The 19,403-nt window shown below is 43.4% G+C and overlaps 1 protein-coding gene across 2 annotated transcripts in view; it reads left to right on the forward strand.

Moving 5' to 3' along the window:
• HUNK (hormonally up-regulated Neu-associated kinase) overlaps positions 1-15,400 on the forward strand; it is a 58,234-nt gene extending 42,834 nt beyond the window's left edge. The window contains exons 7-10 of one of the 2 annotated variants that reach the window (XM_062573235.1): positions 3,196-3,364; positions 4,346-4,429; positions 9,714-9,894; positions 12,313-15,400. In XM_062573235.1, coding sequence (XP_062429219.1) covers positions 3,196-3,364; positions 4,346-4,429; positions 9,714-9,894; positions 12,313-12,971 — 1,093 coding nt within the window. In that variant the 3' untranslated portion in view covers positions 12,972-15,400. The remainder of the gene's footprint in view (positions 1-3,195; positions 3,365-4,345; positions 4,430-9,713; positions 9,895-12,312) is intronic. The other variant, XM_062573245.1, reaches the window with a different exon arrangement.
• The last annotated feature ends 4,003 nt before the right edge of the window (positions 15,401-19,403 follow it).

A 19,403-nucleotide genomic window follows, 5' to 3' on the forward strand; every position in this document is an offset into this window, starting at 1 on the left:
AACTTGCAAAACAGTGACTTAAAGCCTAATTTTATCAAAGCACAATTTCTGTCCTAACTCACTGAGAGGCAAGTCCCTACGAGAAGATCCTAACTTTCCCCCTGCAGTTTACTCAAGTGCCAGAGATCTAATGTAGCGTAGGCCTAGAGATGTGACAACCAAACCTTCACTGAATATCTGAACCACTGTTCCCCACTCAGAAATGGTTTGGTAGTCTTTGTCCATTGGTTCCCAGAATCAACCAGTCCTGTAGGCATGCTCTAATTGTGCTTACAGACAGCCTACAGCGTTCAGTTGAAGTTAAAATTGTACTAGTGGCCACCAGTCTTTATTCACTGGTTAAACGTTAGCCAGATGGGCAAGGTATTTGTCAGAGCTGTTGGTCCAAACACTGTGGGGCTGGAAGGACATACAGCACTGTCCCCTTACTGCTGAAGCAGTTGCTCTATAAAGGCTGCTCTGTAATAGGTCTCCAGCTCTCAAAACATGGTTGTATAGATTTTGAGCAGCCTGGATGCCTGTTCTCCAGAGGGAGACAACATTAGAGCCATCTATTGAAATGAGAAGGGCAAATGTGAAGCCAGCTGCATTCAATCCTCAGACCTACGTGCACAGAATATGAAGGTGGTCCATCAGAGCAATTGTTTTGCAAGGAATAAGATTGAGAACAGGCAGACTCATTATCCCAACATTACTGCCCTGAATTTAAGGGCAATTGAGTTAATTTGCATAATATGCTTAACAACAAAAGGAAATCTGAGTTTCCATGGTGCACTGGACTGTACTAAAGAGTGGTACGTATGAACATTTTATGGTAAAGAAAGGGAAAACAAGTGTAAACTGAATGAGTCATTAAGCTAATGAAATCACTATCATAATGAGTCTAATCAATCTACTAAACATGGCATCTGTTAAGTGAATGTAAGTGTAACTGAGAGCTATGTGGGTAATTTAATTCTCTTGCTGCATGTGTCTAATCTGCAGAAAAGAGGAAAAAAGAAGGAAATATGGCTTGAATGTGATTTCAGAATTCTTTTGCATTTGTAGGTACATTTCTATGTCTCTATTTTTAAATTCTTTGCTTGCAGTTGTCAGGTTTTTGTTAGATAGTGTTGGAAGCGTCCATTGTATAGTTTGTTCATTGGTGCAGTTAGCTAGGTGACTTAGAAGAGAGGCTGGTCTCTATTAAATAGAATAGCTGTGCAATGCTCTTTATTTATGGAGTGCCCATTAATCATTTGCTCCCAAAGGCCATCAAATTAAAGGTAAGAACAGATGAAAATGCAGCATTGAACTGAAGGAGGGCATATGTTTGCTCGTGCATATATGTTTGTGTATATGGTGGCGAAAATAAGCCTTTCCTATAAAAACACATTTAAAGGGAATATCAGTGCAGAATGCTACTCTTTACTATTAAAAAATCAGTTCCTTTTTTTTTCATTGTATTGTTTTTCTCATTATTTGATACTAAAATATGAGAAATCTAGACACTCCTTATATCAGAACCCAGGTTTTATGATGAAGGCAGTGAAGGATAAAAAGATAAAGGATAAAAGCTGTATGGATTCTTGTCTTTCTCTTTTTGTATATTTCTTTAGTTTAATTAGCTTAATGTCCCAAGCTTGACCTACCTAGAATTTGTCATTGTGGAGCCTGATAGGGAAAATCCCCTTCAGTTTGAAATATTTGAAGACACGGCTTGTCTCCTTTTGAGCTTGCCTCACAAAGCATCACTAGAACAATCTTCAATAGTGTTTCTCCAGGTTTTTGTTAGTGTATAAATCTGGATAAATCCCTTTAGTTCTGAAAAACCCGTGACTGAGTTTGCAAGGAATCATTCTATCTCTTAATCATGATTTTTATGACATAGATGAGAAATTACATTCTATTCCTGAGATCCTCTTCTGGATTCTGGGGGTACTGCCTGTTGTTCCCGAGACAGGAACAAGGTACAAAAGGGAGAGAACATGGGTAAGGTGGAAGAGCAGCAGAAATTGCGTTCGCAAGAAAATATTCTCTCAGGCTTTTTATAAGCTTGCTTTTATTAAAGAAATTCCCTGAAGGCAAGTAAATATTTCTCACTTTGCTGAGCACTTCAGGTAGAAGTTACTTGAATTTCTTTTGCTGTCCGGATGCTTTAAGGTACAATGGCTAAGATAAGTTCTTGCCTATGAGCTTAAAAAACAAAACAAAACAAGCATTCCTTTACTGAAGAGTGTAAATAAACATGCTGAAAAAAGGAAAACATTAGCTATTTGAGATTTCCCAGACTTTATTTTAAATGTTACCCAGGTCCTCCTTTTATCAGACCCAGTCTGATCTCCAGGGGTTCCTAGCATCACAGCTGTACAAAGCAGGGGTATGGCAGAGCATGACTGGGAAAGGTAGCAGCAGGCTATAAAAAAGCTCATAACCTAAGCTCCACTAAGTTGTGTTAGCCAGATATTAGACTACATATTAAGAGCAAGGAATATCCTTAAGAAACAAAACCAAACCCAGCGTTTCTTTGGCGATGAATGGGAATTGACGGGTACATGTGGGAATCTGGCCAGCTCATTTTGATGCCTAAATAGGAGCTGAGTTCTTTGGGAAATCTGTTTTTAATATTGCACTTCTGCTTGTAACCCACATGTTTATAGCAGCAGAGTTACCATTTTGAGAGCTGCTGTAATAACCCTCCCTTTATATCGCCTTTCTCTGGGATGAAATTCCCTAGCTCCTTAGCGTGAGATCATTGGGCAGCAGGTGAAGGGAGAAGTTGAACGCCTTGGTGTTTGCTTACAAGGACAGAGATATTTCCAAAAGCAAAATGTAGCTGCCAGGGCTAGATTTTAACTCTTTTCCTTCAAAACCAGCTGGAGGGTCTTGAAGCACTTCACTAGCCAGATCTAGGGCAACGACCTGTGGCATCCTGAGCATCATGGTGCCATCTCCCAATGTGGTAGGACAGACAAGAAGAAGGCTGCTTGTCTAGCTGTCCTGGCATCCCACAGGGCGAGTGGCTCCTGCGGAGCCGGCCTCCCTCCAACCCGTTCACACAACGGGAGAGCTAATCAGAGCCGCGTTGCTGAGCGGGTTTCAGACCTCCTCTTTGCGCTCTGCTGGTTGCCCCATCGCTAGCGAGGTGCTGTGGCGGGAGGACCATGCTGACACCGTGCTCTACCTCTCTCTCTCTCTCTCTCTCTCTCGGTGTAGAATTCACCTCGAGGACCTCAGCCAAAGCGTGCTGCTCCATATGACTGAGAAGCTCGGCTACAAGAACAGCGATGTGATCAACACGGTGCTCTCCAACCGCGCAAGCCACACGCTTGCCATCTACTTTCTGCTGAATAAGAAGCTGGAGCGCTACTTGGCAAGCTTGAGGGTGAGTACTGCCTCAAGCCGATTCTTCGGACAGGGGGGATGAGGGAGTAAACAAAAGTGCTAAAGGTTTTCCTGCGTGCTGGTGTTTGATCTCAAGGCTTTGCCTGAGTTTTTCTCCTTTTGTAGTAATAACTGTGGAAGGAAAGTATTCCTTGCGAACTAATAATGTTATTTCAGATAGGAATTCCCCAAGCTGCAGAGATAATTGCTTATAGGCTTTAAGTCTCAGGAGTCTACATATGCATAGAAGATGCCTCCTGGCTCAGTGGTTACCCTACAGAAAGCAAACTGATGCTATGCAGAGCCGTACTGGTGAATTGCAGCCTACTGTGTCAGTATGCTGAGATAGTTCTGCTGCTTGAAAGAACTATAGCACAGTGTGATTTGATGCTGGAAATGAAGAAGAAGATTAAGTGGCTACTAAGATTTTATTTTGTTTTTTTTTAAGTGAAAACTTGGATGAAAGTTGTTCATAAGGAAATAATGGGAATATGAAGTTTGCTAATCTGTTGATCTTCCTGGCCGCAGAGTATGGCTAATGATACTTACTCAAGTGTTATGGTGGGCAAAGTGTAGAAGGAGAAGCAGCACTGTCTCTTCCCTTGGCCTCTCCACACAGCTATCTATGGTCTGGAAAGGCATATTAAATAGCCAAGGTCTGTAGGCTTCTCCATAATTGCATAGGCGGTGTCATGGGCTATAGGGAATTTTCTTTTTAACATATTTGTTTCTTACATAAATTATCTCCAGGGGCCTTCTCTAAGCAGCTTCTTAGTTTTTTCTCAGATCTTTCAGAAAGCTTGTTTTAAAGATGATGACATTAATGATATTTAAAATATAATGAACTAAATTCACCATCTCTGTAAGTTGATGCAACCCCACTGAATGCCAGCAGTCAATGTGGTCCATTAAATAGTAGTTAAACATTGGTTTTCTCTAATTATCTTACATACTTTACTTTTCTCTGCTTCTCTCTCTGCAGAAGTCTGAAGGCCAAGACAATATTTGCCACAAGAACCAGCTGTACCAGATAGAAAAATACAAGGCAAATAAAGACTCCTATGAGGTAAAGCTCATTAAAGCTTGTTAAAATACTTTGAAAGCAGACTGAATTTGAGCATCCCCAGTGATGGTGGTTAAGACAATGGATTTCTGGACCTGTGGAGAAACCAGAAATTGTTCCTAGGCCAGAAATATTGTGCGATTTGGTTTACAAGAAAGTGATCCAGTGATTTGTTCCAAAAATGGGCCAGGTTGGCTTGGACTCCTTCATTAAAAAGAATTGATTGATGCCTTGACTGTACAGGACAAATAATTCCCTCAATTTTCTTTTGAAGAAAAGAATAGCAAACACCTAAAGTGGGAGTTTAAAGGTGACTTTCAGCTCCTATGAAGAAGAAAAAATTAGTTTTAGATGCTCTGTTTAGCAAAATCTACACACTTCTTCAGGTGGCTCCTTAGTTTCATTCTGAGGTGCAAATTGCTGGTGCTGCAAGAAAACCATAGCTGTGTTGCCCTGCAACTGAAGGCCCCGGTGGGCCAGGGCAGAGAGATGAGTGACAGGAGAGCCAAGAGGCTGGGCTTTGCCCTTACCAATCACTCAGCATCAGTCTGCATAGTGTCCTGAGCTAGCCCTGGACTGAACACTAGAAACAGTAAAACTATCAGCACAAAACTCTACCAGGTTAATATTTTGCCTCTTGGCAGAACTGGTATGGAATTAGCTCACTGCCTTGTGAGGGACTTCCCTGAACCAGAGAGATTTTACTTTTCGCTCTGGCTGTCTCCAGTCATTTTGCCTGCAGGTAAAGAAGGTAGTTTGTATTAAAGGAATACTTGTCAGATTATAGGCATCTTTCAATGTCTGGGTTTTTCTTTTCCTGTTTTTACTCTGCTGAGCACTAAAAACAGAAGGGTAGTATGTGCTGTGCAAGTCTTATCTAACAGTTACAGCACAAGTAACAGTATTCCTGAAAAGTTTACCTATTTCAGAAGCTATTCTTCAGTGTTAATTGCTGATTGTGACTGTATGGTATCCTTAAAACTGGCTTCTCAAACCAAAATTGCAGGGGCAGTTATGTATTATAGCTGGTTCTGTTTCTTTTAAAGACAGCTTGCAAATTTAATAGCCAAGCTGAATTGCAAGCCAGATGGAAGTACCAGGGCAAAGTACTTATCATACTTAAATAAATCAAAAACACCTTACTTAAAATGTATCAGCAGTGGGTCGACTCAGTGAATGTAGTATTTCAAAAGGCTCTGTGGCAGCTGACTGCAAGCTGTTGCGGTGCAGACTTCCCCTCGAAACGCGTGCAGGTGTGTCCAGGTTAATGCTGCAGGAGTTGCGAGGCACGACTCGATGCTCTCTAGGTCAGATTCTTCCAGCTGCTGGTGCAATTTCTCTGTGCAGTCACTGAGGGCTGAATGGTATTTAGGCATTAGCTTACTGTTTCTGCATATGTACCGTGTAGGGGGGAATCTGCAGTAAGGCATTTCTGTGCACCTGCATGGAGCTGTCTTGCTGTAGCCAAAAGAGAAACACGTGGCTTGCTTCAGTGCTCTGCCTGAAATCCCTGCACCCCTAGGAGGGAACTGCTGTCTGGCTTTTGTAAGGATAATTAAAAACTAATGATAGCACCACTGTTTGACCCCTGTTTTATTTGTACGCATACTTGGGGATAAAGGTTCCTTCCAAAGCCTGTTCTGCACTCAGAATTAGTCCCAGTGTAGCTATTTAGAGCCTGAGGGGGCGTCATTTCTTTCTCAAAATAGTTACCTTGGTATAATCCTGGTGCAGACACTGTGATAATAACACAGTATATTCTCTTTCTGCATGGGCATAGCTCAGAATAAAGCATGTTTATATCGCTTTAGCTGTATTTACCCAAGGGAATGGTACAACATTTACTACGTGAGGACAGTTAAAGCAGCATACCTGGGTGAATAGAGACCCTGAGAGGCTGTTGCAGTTTGTAAGAATGGTAGACATTTCTCCTGGAATATCTTCATGTGGATGGGAACGCAGCCTGGATAGCCTCCAGGTGACACCTGCGGGATCCGCGGGAGCCCCTGGGACTCCGGGCTTCCTGAGCTGCAGTTAGAGTCCTCTTATCACCCCCTGCTTCCAGACTGAAACTGGGGAGTACTGGTCCCTAGATGAATAACGCGAGGACCGTGTAGCTGTGTGTTGCCATGGAAATACCATGGAGAGAGCTGGCCAGGTTCAGCAGAAGCAGCCGCCTGAAACGCTTGCACCCGGCTCTAGCGATGCAAAGAACGGCCTCGGCGAGGGCTGCCGGCCAGCAGCACCAGCCCTGCCGCAGCGGGGAGCACCCTGCATCCCTGGGCAGAGGGCACGCCGGCTCCCCTTTCCCGCCGGGTTTCGGGTAACAGCAGTGTGCTGGAGCGGAGGGTGCCCAGCCTCAGGTTGTGTTGCAAGGACTTTGTGGCTTTAAGATCTTGTGCCGTGCTCCTATCACAACATCGGACCTGGCCAACGTAAATACCGTCTATCTTCCATTCAAGTCCCTGGGCTGTAGGGTCGAGGTCAGGACAGGAAATAGCAGAGGGTGATGTAATGCCAGCGCTACCCAAGTCTGACTTCCCAGGACAACTCTTTCGTTGTGCGACAGCATGCAGGACCTTGCAGAGCTGCACATGGTGCACCGAAGAGTGGACTTTTACAGCCCCCCTGAAGGAAATCTTCCCTTCCCTTTTAAAATGTAATAGTATCTGGCACCTTGGGAGTTTAGGGTTTTGGTTGTTTCCCCTCCCACAAGTATCTCCTAAGAGAAACAACCATAGTAAATTTAAAAATAATTAAAAGACCATTTACAACATCCATCCAGGGTAACGTAATTCACTGCTAATACAGGATATGTGAAATTTCTTTTTCATGGCTACTTTAATCTGTACAGTATGACTGTGTTACTGCTGCTTATAAAACATTACAGCTGTGTGAAAGCAAAGTCAGGGGCATTTGGCATGTGTCTCCAAGCAGAGCAGAGAAGAGATCTGGCTTGCCTCTTGCACCATTAGGCTAAAAATATTGCAGCACTGAAGTGTCCTGTGTTCTGACAGATGCTGCAGCAACCAAAATGCAAATTCTTTCCTCGTCTATCCAAAATAGCAGAAAGCCGTTAACAGTTTTTTTCATTGGCTCCTTCAGGCTTCATACATTGAGCACTTGGCCTCCTCCTCACAAGTACCTTTATAAAAAAAGATGCTGGGTAGAGCCCAGCCCCTGCTGAACTTGGCAGCAGAGTTTCAGAGCCTTGGGAGAAAAAAGTAATACAGTGAGCCTTGGAATTAACCCTGCAGCTCCCGCTGACTTTATTGTCACAGTCTGTTATTCGCACAGCGTTAGTATTGCCGTGGTGGTGATTATTGCTGTCATTGCTTCATCATTGTCAGCAGTGACTGCGCTGGCCAAGGTAGTGCCTGGGGCCCATCAGGCGTTGGGTTGCTCCAAGCACAGCTCAAGCGGGGAGGAGTAGATGCTCCGTGCCTAAACTGTTTACAGCTTGTAAAGGGAAAGCCATCAAGTGGTCAAAGAGGTCTAACCCAAGGGGAGTGATGACAGCTCCGTAATGTGTTGGTGTGTTTCTTTGGAAGAGTTAGCCAGCTTCGGTTAGCTTCGGGAAAAGAAATGTGAAGGGAGAAGAGGCGTATGGTCACTTTGCTGCTTTTGTCATCAGACTGAAATTCTTAATTCATGATTCACTGAAGCTCTTCCTTCTGACTATGTCGCTTCTGAAAATTCAAAGGTTATTGAGCCTAGCAGTGCCTAGCATAGTTTGTGCAGGGGACCAGGCTCTGTCTGAGTTCTGGGAATGCTTAAAATCAATGCTGGCCAGTTATTTTTCTTTTATGTGTCTTAATATGTTTCCAGAGTTGTTCAGTGGCCCAGAAGAACCTGAATTGTCTTCTGCTTCTTCCTTTCCCTTTCTCTCATGTATGCACATTGCTTTGCTTTTGATAGTTGTTAATAGGTTTTCTTTTAAAAGAAAATTGTCAAGATAGCCATCCTTCTGTCAGTTCATAATTTTCAGACAAAATACAGGCGTCAATGCATAGTTGGAGGAAAGAACACTACTGCTTTTTAAAAAAAGACTTGTAGTTAGAGTGACTTTTCAAAAAGACGTAACAAAACATGTAGCTTAATTGAGAACTGCAATGACAAAAAGAATGTCACGTAGATGCCCCTCTAAGAAAAGCAACACCAAAGCAATCAAAACAAAACCCTGACTTCTTTATGATTCAGCGTACTCACATCTAAAACCAGACTACCCAAATTTGCCCAAGAAAGGTGCGAGATTCTTGAAGTCTTTGAACTGTAACAAATTATGAGCCACACATTTGATGCTTGATTTTTAGAAGTAAAATAAGACTTTTGGCTCCGCTTGAAATCAGTGACAGATAAAGAGTGTTATGCGGCTTGCAAAATCAAGTGACTCATGTTTAAAAAAGATAGGATACATTTTCATCGTAAAACAATACTTTAAAAATTGGATTCCTTTTAGAGACCCAAACCCATGATACTCTTTTTTCCTCTGCCATTTCTGAAGATCAGACCTTTCTTTTAGGATGTGCACATCTGCAATCCCACCTTCAGCTGTCTTCATCATGTCGTGAATGAATGCTATGTTGGGTTCACTGAAGTGTAGGGTTGTCCATCAGTAATCATCTATGCCCTGCATTTTGTGCAGTCCTCTTGCAGAGACACCATAAAATACGACTAGTTCTCCGTGACTGGATTTAATATTCAGCTTGCACTCGTTCAGGGGTGTACCCACAGGGTTGCAACATAACATGCATGTGGAATCAGAGCCTATCATTGTAGACAAGGGACATTGCCATCAGGATCTTGTTGACAGAATATAAATGACTCAAGAATTTAAACCTTTTTAGAGCTTTTGCAGTTCACCTTTTTTTTGAATGTCAGAGGAAGTGCAGTAAGCAGAAATCAAAAACCTTTCTCTGTGTTTAAATGAGAAGGCAAATTTCAGCCACAAAAGAGCACAGATCTGCATGTGCTTGCTTCAGCAAGGTCTCCTAGGACAAACGGCCTTTGAAGAGAAAGCATTCCTTTTCTTTTAACTTTCTGAAAACAACTTTAACATTGCATGAGTTTCAGAGCAGATGGGAGCCATGAAATCATGTGAAACAGATCAGAGGAAAATGTGACATGGAAGATTTAGTTATTTTGAGTAGCCAGGATAAGTTCCTTGTAAATACATCTTTTTTAATTCGTCTTCAATAAGTGGTGTGCTGATGTCTCTGGGGGTTTTTAGGTCATTTAAACTTCCTAAAGTAAACCAGATTGTTCTTGTTTGTTTTACAACTTAAAGGACAAAAAACTCAAAGAACAAGAAAAGAAAGGGGAGATTCTTCACCGTCCACCCCCAAAGAAAACTGAGAAAAGTCCAGTTTCATATAGACAGCCTTCTTCCTGTCTTATCTCACAGATACAGAACACCAAGGCACTGCTGAGGGACCGAAAAGTCACCAAGGCTGGAGGTCCAGAGAAAGGTTAGTAAGAAATATCACTGCATCTGTTTGCCTATTACATTTATGTGAATGTGTTTACATGGGTATGTGGTATTAATAAGTCTTGTATGTTGTATATTTGTTACTAAATAGGCATGTGGTTGTGTTTACTGTCTGTTCTGGAGGTGGTATGTAAAAGAGGACAGAATAACGCAGTCAAACTTTGAACAAAACGTCCTAAAGAAACCGTGACAGTGTTCAGCAGTCATGAATCCTTAATTTTACTTCTCTTTTTATTTGTCAAACGACAGAAATTCCACAGTGCTTAAGAAAAAAAAAGTCTTCTTTCCCTATTTATAAGTACTTGCACAAAATCATCTGTACTTCACATTGGCACTTTGAAAGCATCAACACCCACCCCAGAGCAGTGCTGGTTTGCTCACTGACAAACCAAAACTGATAGAGAAGCTTCTCTCTACCAGCGAATGGATTCTGAGAAGGGAAGACTAAGGGGGCACAAGGAAGGAGGTTGCTGAGCTGAAGGCAAGTCCTGGTAACTGCAAGCTCCCGGGAAAAGTGGTGGGCAGCACTTACCTGGTGGAGGATGGAGAAACAGGCAGCCAAGAGGAAACATGAGTGGAACCACAGTGAATTTCAGGCAGTAGAAGGAGAAAAAGCGTTAGTAGGAAAAGGAAAAGATGAGACAGCTAAAGGAGAGAAAGCATTAATCATGCAGGGTAGGACACAGCCTGGCGAGGAATGGGTGAGACATTCTCTGAAAAGTGGCAAAAGAAGGTATTGTAGAGAGAAAGAAGAGTCAGCTGGGAAAACGGGGTATCAGTAGCACATATGTGGACAGGAGCTGTAGAAGAGCAGGAAGGTGAGGCCATTGCCTCTAGAATGAGGGAACTAAGTGAGGGAAGATAACTGTAGATCACTGTGGGGAAATACAGTGATTGAAAGTGTTTATTACACTGTTAGGAGGCTTTTTAGAGTGGTGGTTTATGGTGCATATTATGCGCTTTATTACGATTTGACAGTTTATCAATTTACATGTTCAACATGAAAAATGTCAAAATGGGGCTCATCTGGCAGTGTACACACCTCTGCTGTAAGGTAGTAGTAGTCCGTAGAGCTGGTCAGAGATGGGACATACCTTTTGCGGGAAAAAAAAAATTAAACATTACAAAACCCTCATGTTCAGAATTTGTTGTTATTTTTTGGCAATTTTTTGGCAGGGGAGGCCATAGGGGGGAATAAACCTCATTAATTTTTCTTCCTCTTTAGGATTCTCCTTGCGTTTTTGAACTGAAACCTGAAAATCGTTCAGAGCTCACCAAAAGCATTTTTCGGCTTATTGAAGCAGTGTTTTGACATATGTCAAATCAAACAGTCAAATCATTTTGACCAGTTTTAGAAAGAAACTAGTCAGGTTAAACCTGGTCTGCTTTTCCCAAACATCTCTCAACCCGTGTGATTTCGTGCTGTATTTCTGTTTAGGTCTCAACCCCTGCCAGGACCATCCCTTTCAAAAATCCTAAAGAAATGCATGTGAGATTTGTGGCTGCACCCTGAGGTCTGGCAGACCTAAATTATTGTGGATCCATTTTAAAGGGTCTGAGACCCTCTAATCATGGACAGTGATTAAACGCTAGTCCATTCTTCTTCCAGCTGGGAAGAAGATTCCCAAAGGGGAATCTAGCAAAATAGGCTCTTTGGATTGCTTTTCATAAACACAGCAAAATGTGTTTTTTCTTGCAGCTAGCTTGGCAAAAGTGAGTGCCAACATTCTGTAGAAACTGAGTGGATCTTCTTCATGGGCTGTTTTGTATTTTTGGGCCAAATCCTGGAAAGATTGTTCCATTTATATTCAGTCCTTGCTTGGGGAAAATTCTCACTGAAGTCAATGCAGCAAATCTGTTCCAACTGTAACAGCCTGAATCTAGCCAATGCAGTTACTCCATATTTACATGTGTGAAACCAAGAACAGATTTTGTTCCAAAATGCAAGTAAAGACATTAGGAATTAACTCGCTATTACCCTTTATGTTGGTAGGTGTGCCAGTGAATAAAATATACAGATGCAGTTGAAACTATGCAAAGTTGTGATAAAAAAGGAGAAATGTCAGATTTCTCACACTTTGCCCAAGAGCATATAATTAATACAAGTAGCTGAAGACATCTGTGGTTTTCTATTTCATGTTCTTGTCTTACTCAGTTTAAGCACTCCTCCTGCCATTGAGGAAAGTGGCAGATAAATTACCCCTGAAACTACTATGTAAGTATCAGATACGAGCTGGGGAATCAGGTTCTTAAGTGCTTCGTTGTGCTTATCCCTAAGACCATTCGTTTTAGCTAGCGCATTTGTCATGCTTGGTAGAATTTGTTAAAGGTGATGCCAGATACTGTCTGCCATAAATCAGAGAAATCACTTGCTCTTCTGATTCCTTTTCTGATGTAGACTCTACTGGTGGGTTAAGCCCTTTCCATGAACCTGTGGCAACCAAGACAGGCTGCGTCACTTCTAGTTCCCTGGAATATCTTGAAATCCAGCAACCACTTCCACGAACCCCCCGACTCCTCAAGAGACAGGATTCCCCACAGCAAGAGCCCGCAAGGATCGGTGGCCAGGCAAAGGACTCTCCTCTGATTCTCAATATTGTTCATTCTTTTGAATCTGTTGACAGAGAGGACCAAATAGACCAAGTTTCCCCCTCACATCAGTACCGAATTTTAGGCTCCCCAATAAATTTTCCGTATAAAAGCTCAAGTGAAAGGACACTGTCCCCACTTTTTCAGCCAGGAAGTACCTCCCCTGCCAGAAGCCCTGTTCACCCCACCCAGGTCTCCTTCACATATGACGAGAAAGTGAATCCGGCGAGAGATGAGGCAGTGTCCCCCACTCAGCTGGTTCCCACCAATCCCTTGGGCAGCCCTAACTGTGTTAAAAGCCGAGGCAGGTTCCCCATGATGGGGATCGGACAGATGCTGCGGAAGAGGAACCAGACCATGCAGTCAGCCAGCGACAAGCCACTGGAAACGAGAATGCCGCAGCTGCAGCAGATGAGCCCCACGCAGATCTCCTTCAACGCAGCAGATGCCGTCAATGGCCAGTGTTAATCTGACACACCAGGATTGGTGCTGCTGCTGTCTGGCACCTCACCTTTTCTATTTTGAAGAAGGGAAAGCCACAGGCGCGTTGCTGTCATTACATGATACACTTAGAGTGGTCCAACTTATAAAATCAGAGGTCCACTTGTAAGGAAGGGTTTGTCCTACATATTAAAGTTGATAGAAGAGGGCCCTGCTTGTGCTGTTAAGGAGTATTAGCATTTGGCATTTGACTGTACAGTAAAACGTCTCGAAAGAGCTACGTGAATATGTTTTTTTCCTGCTCTGAAGTAGTATTGCAATAAGGTTCGTTGGAAGAGCGGCAAGCATTAACAGCTTGATTCAGCAATGTAATGCGCCTGGTGCCATGAATGCTGGTCCCATCCAGGACCTGGGGTAGGACTGCACTTGCTCCATCTCTCTGTGCCGTACAGTACATTGTACTGTCAGAGGCATTCATATGGCTGAAGAAGTGGAAGAACTCAAAAAATACTATTTCCAAAATCATCTTGCTACAAGCACAACCAGGAAGAAAGAGGAAGTTTGTGGAAGCTTGAATAGAGACATGCGTGTTCTAAACATTCAGAGAAAGTGGGAATATGGAAAGTCAAAGCAGATTTTGCTGTTAATTACACAAAGTAGCTAATAATGGAATCATTTTCTTCTTAAAGAAAATGATGATTTAGTAGGTGATGTCACACATAAGAAACATTATTATTTAAAAACAAGTTTCATCACATGGAAATCTACCCCACTAAAAGTCTTTCGCTTTCATATATAATGGCTTTGCAAGTGGATGCTTTAAACAGTAATCCAGATTGCAATATGGTATGTTTGAACAATCCAGACACCTCCAGTTTTTATAGCTACACTAGTTCCATGGCACTCTTACATGCAGGATTGTCTTAGCCCCTATTACAGCAAAACAGCATTGGACATACTTGAAGGCTTTTCTGAGAGACTGTAGTGAATTAAAAAGACTAATAAAGGACACACGAACCAGTACCAGTGCCATTTTATACTGCAAGTATGGTAATCCAGTGATTACCAAAAATTAAGTATTGTTAAGAGCTGTCAATATTGACTTTCTTAAAAGGCAACATGTTCTATGTACTGGTCTTGTTTTTTCTAAGTAAATCATACATCTGAGAAGCTGGTGACATTTTTTGGTTCTGTTTTTGTGTTTAAAATGTTTCTTATAAATTAGAAGGTTTAGCCAAAGACTACTCTTTTCGTTTGTCCGTACTGTGCTTGCGTATGTGTTTATGTACACGGGACATCTCGACAATGCTTCAACTAATCTGTTTTCCAAGTGGGTAGCCCTTGGCCACATATATTTCACTGCAGCCCACCCGCGTAGGGTCATTTCGAAAAACGAGGCAGCAGAGGTGTTGTCTGCAGGGATTGTTAATGGAATATAGGAATTTTGCATCAAGATCGTCTGTAGGAACCCAAGCCCTATTTTTACCAATAATATTGAAAATAATTTGTGGCTCCACTGCTATGGTTTCTGTGCAAATACTGAGAGTTTCCCCATTCAGAAAGCCTTCCTTCAAATTTCATGATGTACGAAGATTGGGGGAGGAAGAAAGCTAGCACAGGCAGGAGAAAAGTTTACAAACAGAGCCCCTAGTTGAGTGCATATTTCCTGATTCCCGGTTTAGACCAGGCCTTTTGCTGAAATTTGCAAAAAATAAGTTGGAGGTTAATCCAAATACTGACAGAAGAGATAACTAATTTTGATGGCTTGCTGCTGAATCCAGCAGAGAGGCTGGGCCAAATGGCGCGGAGAGTGAATGCCTGCAGTGCCCTTCTCATCCCGGCAGCTGGGACCTTCTGCACTCAAGTTACTAGGCAGTTCAGCATGGAGGAGCTCATATGCTTCTTACTGTACTCTTCAGTGTAGTGAGAATACTTGCTTCTGGGCCTGTTAAGCCACCACTAAAATTATATACCTATAAAATCCCAATATATTACGAAAGATAGCCCTAAAATACTTTTGAAAAAATGTCATATTTGATTTGTACAGAACACCTGTGTATCCCAGAGGTCCATTTTAGGTCTTCCTTTTGTGTAAAACGTCAAAGTGCTTCTTTTTGTTCATGCTAAGAACATGTTTGCATTGTAAAACTAGTGAGTGAGGACAACTGAAATGCCATGCATGCATCAGACTTGAACAGATGGCAGGTATTGACTTGAATTACAAACTCAGGTGTACTTGAAACCCAATAAAAGGTTGGGGGAGGCAGGAAAGAGACATGTATTTTTTGTATAAGAGTCAGAGTGAAAACAGAAATGTTAAATCTTTTATTATATTTATAGAGAATATATGAGTACTACTCTGCTAAACCATGAACATGTATCCAGCTTAGACAGCAGCTATGTACAGTCAAACTGCAGTGACCATATAAGGGGCTTACTGAAATACAGTAGTGTAAATTCCAGGGGAAAAATGTATTTGTTATCATTATTAAATATATGTACTTTTTAAATGAGATTGCCATGGAGTGCTTACTTTGTTCGCCAGGTCACTGCTTAGCAAGATATGTCTAAGTATAAAAGCAACCAGCAGAATTGCAAGGTGGCAAGAGGATCCCCTCACCTTTGCCTTCACCCAGCAAAGGGTAGTCCTTTGAATCTAGCAGCTGACTCGCCTATGGACCCTGTATGGGCTAAAAGGCACGTGGTTGTTACAGGATGGGTTTTTCTTTTGCTTAATTTTGGTCCTCTGCAAGTTGCACACCTAGTCTCAGCTCAGTATCTGAGCCCTCTTTGCCACCAGTGGAGACAGAAAGTCATCTCCCCCTCTTCCCACCTTAAAACAGAGATCTAAAGTAGGGGAAAGGACTTGCCCCTCAACAGTGCATAGCCATTCCCACTGTTGAGGGAGGGATAGAGTTGGCCAGTTCAGGTGAGACACCTAGCTTTTAGGCAGCCAGCTGAATCCCACCTGTAGGAAGTCACATCATTGCCATGAAGGCAATGGACAATCAGCCATATCTTCTGCACCTGTAGAGTTAATGACTTCAAGTTGCTGGGACTACTCCTACCTTTGCTAAATTTAGCACGGCTGTGCAAACTGGTGAGCAGCCTTGCAATTCCAGTTTGAGCATTTCTGTTGTTGTTGATCCTTTAGTAATTTTAAGTAGTGTTTCTTCCTCCTCCTACCTTTTTAAAAATCTGTTTCTTAAAGAAACTGATCTGAAGAACTCCAAAATCAGTTAAGAGTCTCTTTCTGGTGTTCTCAATAGGCTTGGCACCAAGCCCATAATGAACCTGTTCAGTAGATCTGAAAATACACCATGCGTTTCAGGTGCATTGGGGAGAAGATTGCACTACTGTGCTTCAGGTGCAAGCTGAAGGCAGTGGGACTTTATGGGGGCTTTTTGAGGTAGTATTTATATGCAGAATCCAATGGAATCAATGGACCAGCTGTGGATCATTTAAAGAAGATTTTGCAAACTAACTGATCACTAGGCAGGCTTTCAGGTAAATGAGATGGTTAAAAAAAAAAAAAAAAATCCCTCCAGAATATCAAGGTTCACAAATCCTGCAAGTAATCAACAGTTGCTTTCATATTTTTGCACTTGACATCACTATATCTTTGCCACGAAATCCCTTAGAGCATAACTGCAAAATGAATAGGGTCAAGTTTTTGGGAAACTGTTAAGTCTTCAGTGCGCCAGTAAGGGGGTTTGTCAGCAATTCCCTGGAAACAGCCAAGCACAAACCCGCCCTGCACAGCAACACGGCTGTGGTTAACGTAGAGAAGGAAAGTGGGGAGAAAGTCTGTGCGCTCAAGCAGGGCACAGTCCGCGCCTGGCAGAGGAGCCGTGAAAGTCTTGGTGTCAGCCGCAGAGCTCGGGGCTGTCCCGCTAATACAGGAAGCGTTGCTAGGTCTGGGGTCACTGCCGGCGACAAGGGGAGTTTCGGGGTGGTGGGATCTGGTGGGAAGGGCAGCGCCCGCCCGAGGGCACGTCGACCCTTTAGTGGCTCGTTTGTAATAAAGCTTAAAACTTCCTGGCTTTGATCACCCCCAGCTAGCGAGACCCTGAGCCTTGCTCATGGAGAAGCAAGCACCAATTTCAGGGCGGCTCGTCCTGCCTGCAGCAGTTCTGCATTTGACCGCCCGCCTTTCCCCCCCCACCACCACCACCTTCCTAACGCTCCGGGGCCCCAAATGGTTAACTTTCCCTTTTCTCCTTCCCTCACGCGCTTTCTCGGGCGCATAACGAAGCCGCTGGGTACCGCAGCGATGCCCGTTTTTATCGCGGCTCTGTGGAGGGAGAGCTGTAAATCACTCGCTGTGCAGAGCCGCAACGACGCGTGGCAAGGTCCTTACTAGGGGTGACGCCTGCGGTCCTCGAGCGAGCGAGCCTCCTGGCTCCGCGGCTCGCTCGCCTCTCAGGCGGGCTCGAGTAAGAAGAGCCGGCGGGAATACTGGGAGCTGGCTCAGTTTAATGCCATCGCTTTCCGAGGAGAGAAACGTGCTCCTTCAGAAGTAAACGCACATATTATTTGTAGCAGCCTGTCTGTCGGGGAGCTGCTTAAGCATTGGCTTCTGCAGACATATACATCGGCATATATTTCCTTGGACATGTTTGCGTTACACGTAATTGGCTTTCACGGAGATGACTTGCAGACGTATGTAGGAGGAAGATAGCTTAAATCATTTTGAGTCCTTTAAATATTTAATAGCAAGAAGACCAGCTAATATCATGCTTTTTGTTATGTAGGTACATGCATTTAACTGTTGTTAGAAACAAAGAGCGTCAGGCTAGAACGGAAAATAGGATCTGGAGTTTATCTGAGTTTCCTTCATGTGTGGCTGCTAACACCTTGGTAGCAGTATGCCCGAGAGAGAAGAAATAAGAGCTTTATTAATTAAAGGTGAGTTGCTAAACTTGTTTATAAATTTTGGTAGTGTTTTAAAGCAGGACTACTGCATTTTTGAGAGAAGTATCATAAAAAGAGATGTGTTTCTTAATGTGCCTGTGAATACTCCTCTTCTGCTTACGAATGTACAAATCCTCCCATTGTATTCCCTGCAACCAGTAAAGATGTACTCACAGGCTAAAGCAAAGCAAGGGAAAGCCACAAGGGGCTTCTTTCAAAATAGTTTAATTCTTCCTGTTGCATAGTTTGAGGCAGAAGTATTGTGCTTCCAGCACAGGACTAGTTGTTGGATAAATAGAGTTTTTCTCCCCCATCTCTCTGCTTCCCAAACAATGTTTTTGACTTGTCCATGTGTGAACTTGCACCCATATTTCCTGTTCACCCCACAGTGCTAATACAGGTCTCCTTCTCTACTCAGTTGCTGGTCCTCATGAAACGTGTGGAAACCTCAGCTTTTGGAGACCTCCCTTGGCTGCAATTGGCCAGGAGGGTCCTGGCGTTGTGTGGGGGAGACTGGCAGACGGACCCAGAGACAGACCTGTGATCCCTGAGGAAAAGTCTCCCTTTCACCCCACGCCTGCCTGAGTGCTTGGGGGTATCTGACACACAGTGACATGCAGTACATGAAGCTCTTCCCTGACAGCAGGCCACCTAGGAAGACTGCCCAGTTCCTCCCATTACCACAGCTTGCACACTGCCAACATTTTGCAGTTACCCTTTTTGTGCCCTTTTGCCTGCTACAGGCTCCACATTTAAAACACTGTTCTAATTCAGTCAAAATGCTCCTGCCACTTCGTTTGCCGGGCTAACGAACACTTGCAGCAGCTTCCTCTGAACAGCCCTGGGCATATCCCCCTGCTTTGGAGAAGGCACCGGCCTGCCACGGCCAGCTTGGCTCCGCTGCCCCAGCCGGGGCCATCCTCAGCCGCAGGAATATTACTACTGTGGGCTGTAAAACACCGGTGCAAAACAATTTCAGGGGAGTGAAAAGTCCATTTTCCCAGTATGTCACCTGAATGGAGGAGGTAGCTATCCCAAGAGAAAATTTCTTAAATCAGTGCTTAACTCTCCAGTCCCTGTGAAGGCCACCAATTTGTTACAGTTTGTGGATTAATTAGATTTCATTTTGAACCCCCAGGGCTATGGGTAAAAACTTCAGGTTTTTTACTGGTGGGCTTACCTTCTTAATAACCAAGCACAATGCAAACCTTCTTATTCAGTTACTTAAGCATGCGGCAAAATTGCAAGTTACAAAACCAGCTTTTATTTATAAAAGCGACACCATAGTGGGTGTTGCAGCCAGCATTTCAATGTACACAGCTGCTTTGTCAAGTACATTTGAGAACGAGAGATGAGAAAAAGAACAAGCCTTGATAGATGGTTATTGTAGCAAAGGGCTGCAGCTAGGGCTGGTTCCTCAGGTGTCGCTCCTGGGGAGGCAGCCAGGGCCGAGGAGGAGGATGGTGCAGGGCACCAGCCACGAGGAGCAGGCTGGGTAGTGTTTGCTGGTGGCAGAAACCGGAGGAGCAACTCTCAGATGCTCTG

The sequence above is a fragment of the Rhea pennata genome, chromosome 1, assembly GCF_028389875.1.
Source record: "Rhea pennata isolate bPtePen1 chromosome 1, bPtePen1.pri, whole genome shotgun sequence".
Lineage (NCBI taxonomy): Eukaryota > Metazoa > Chordata > Aves > Rheiformes > Rheidae > Rhea > Rhea pennata.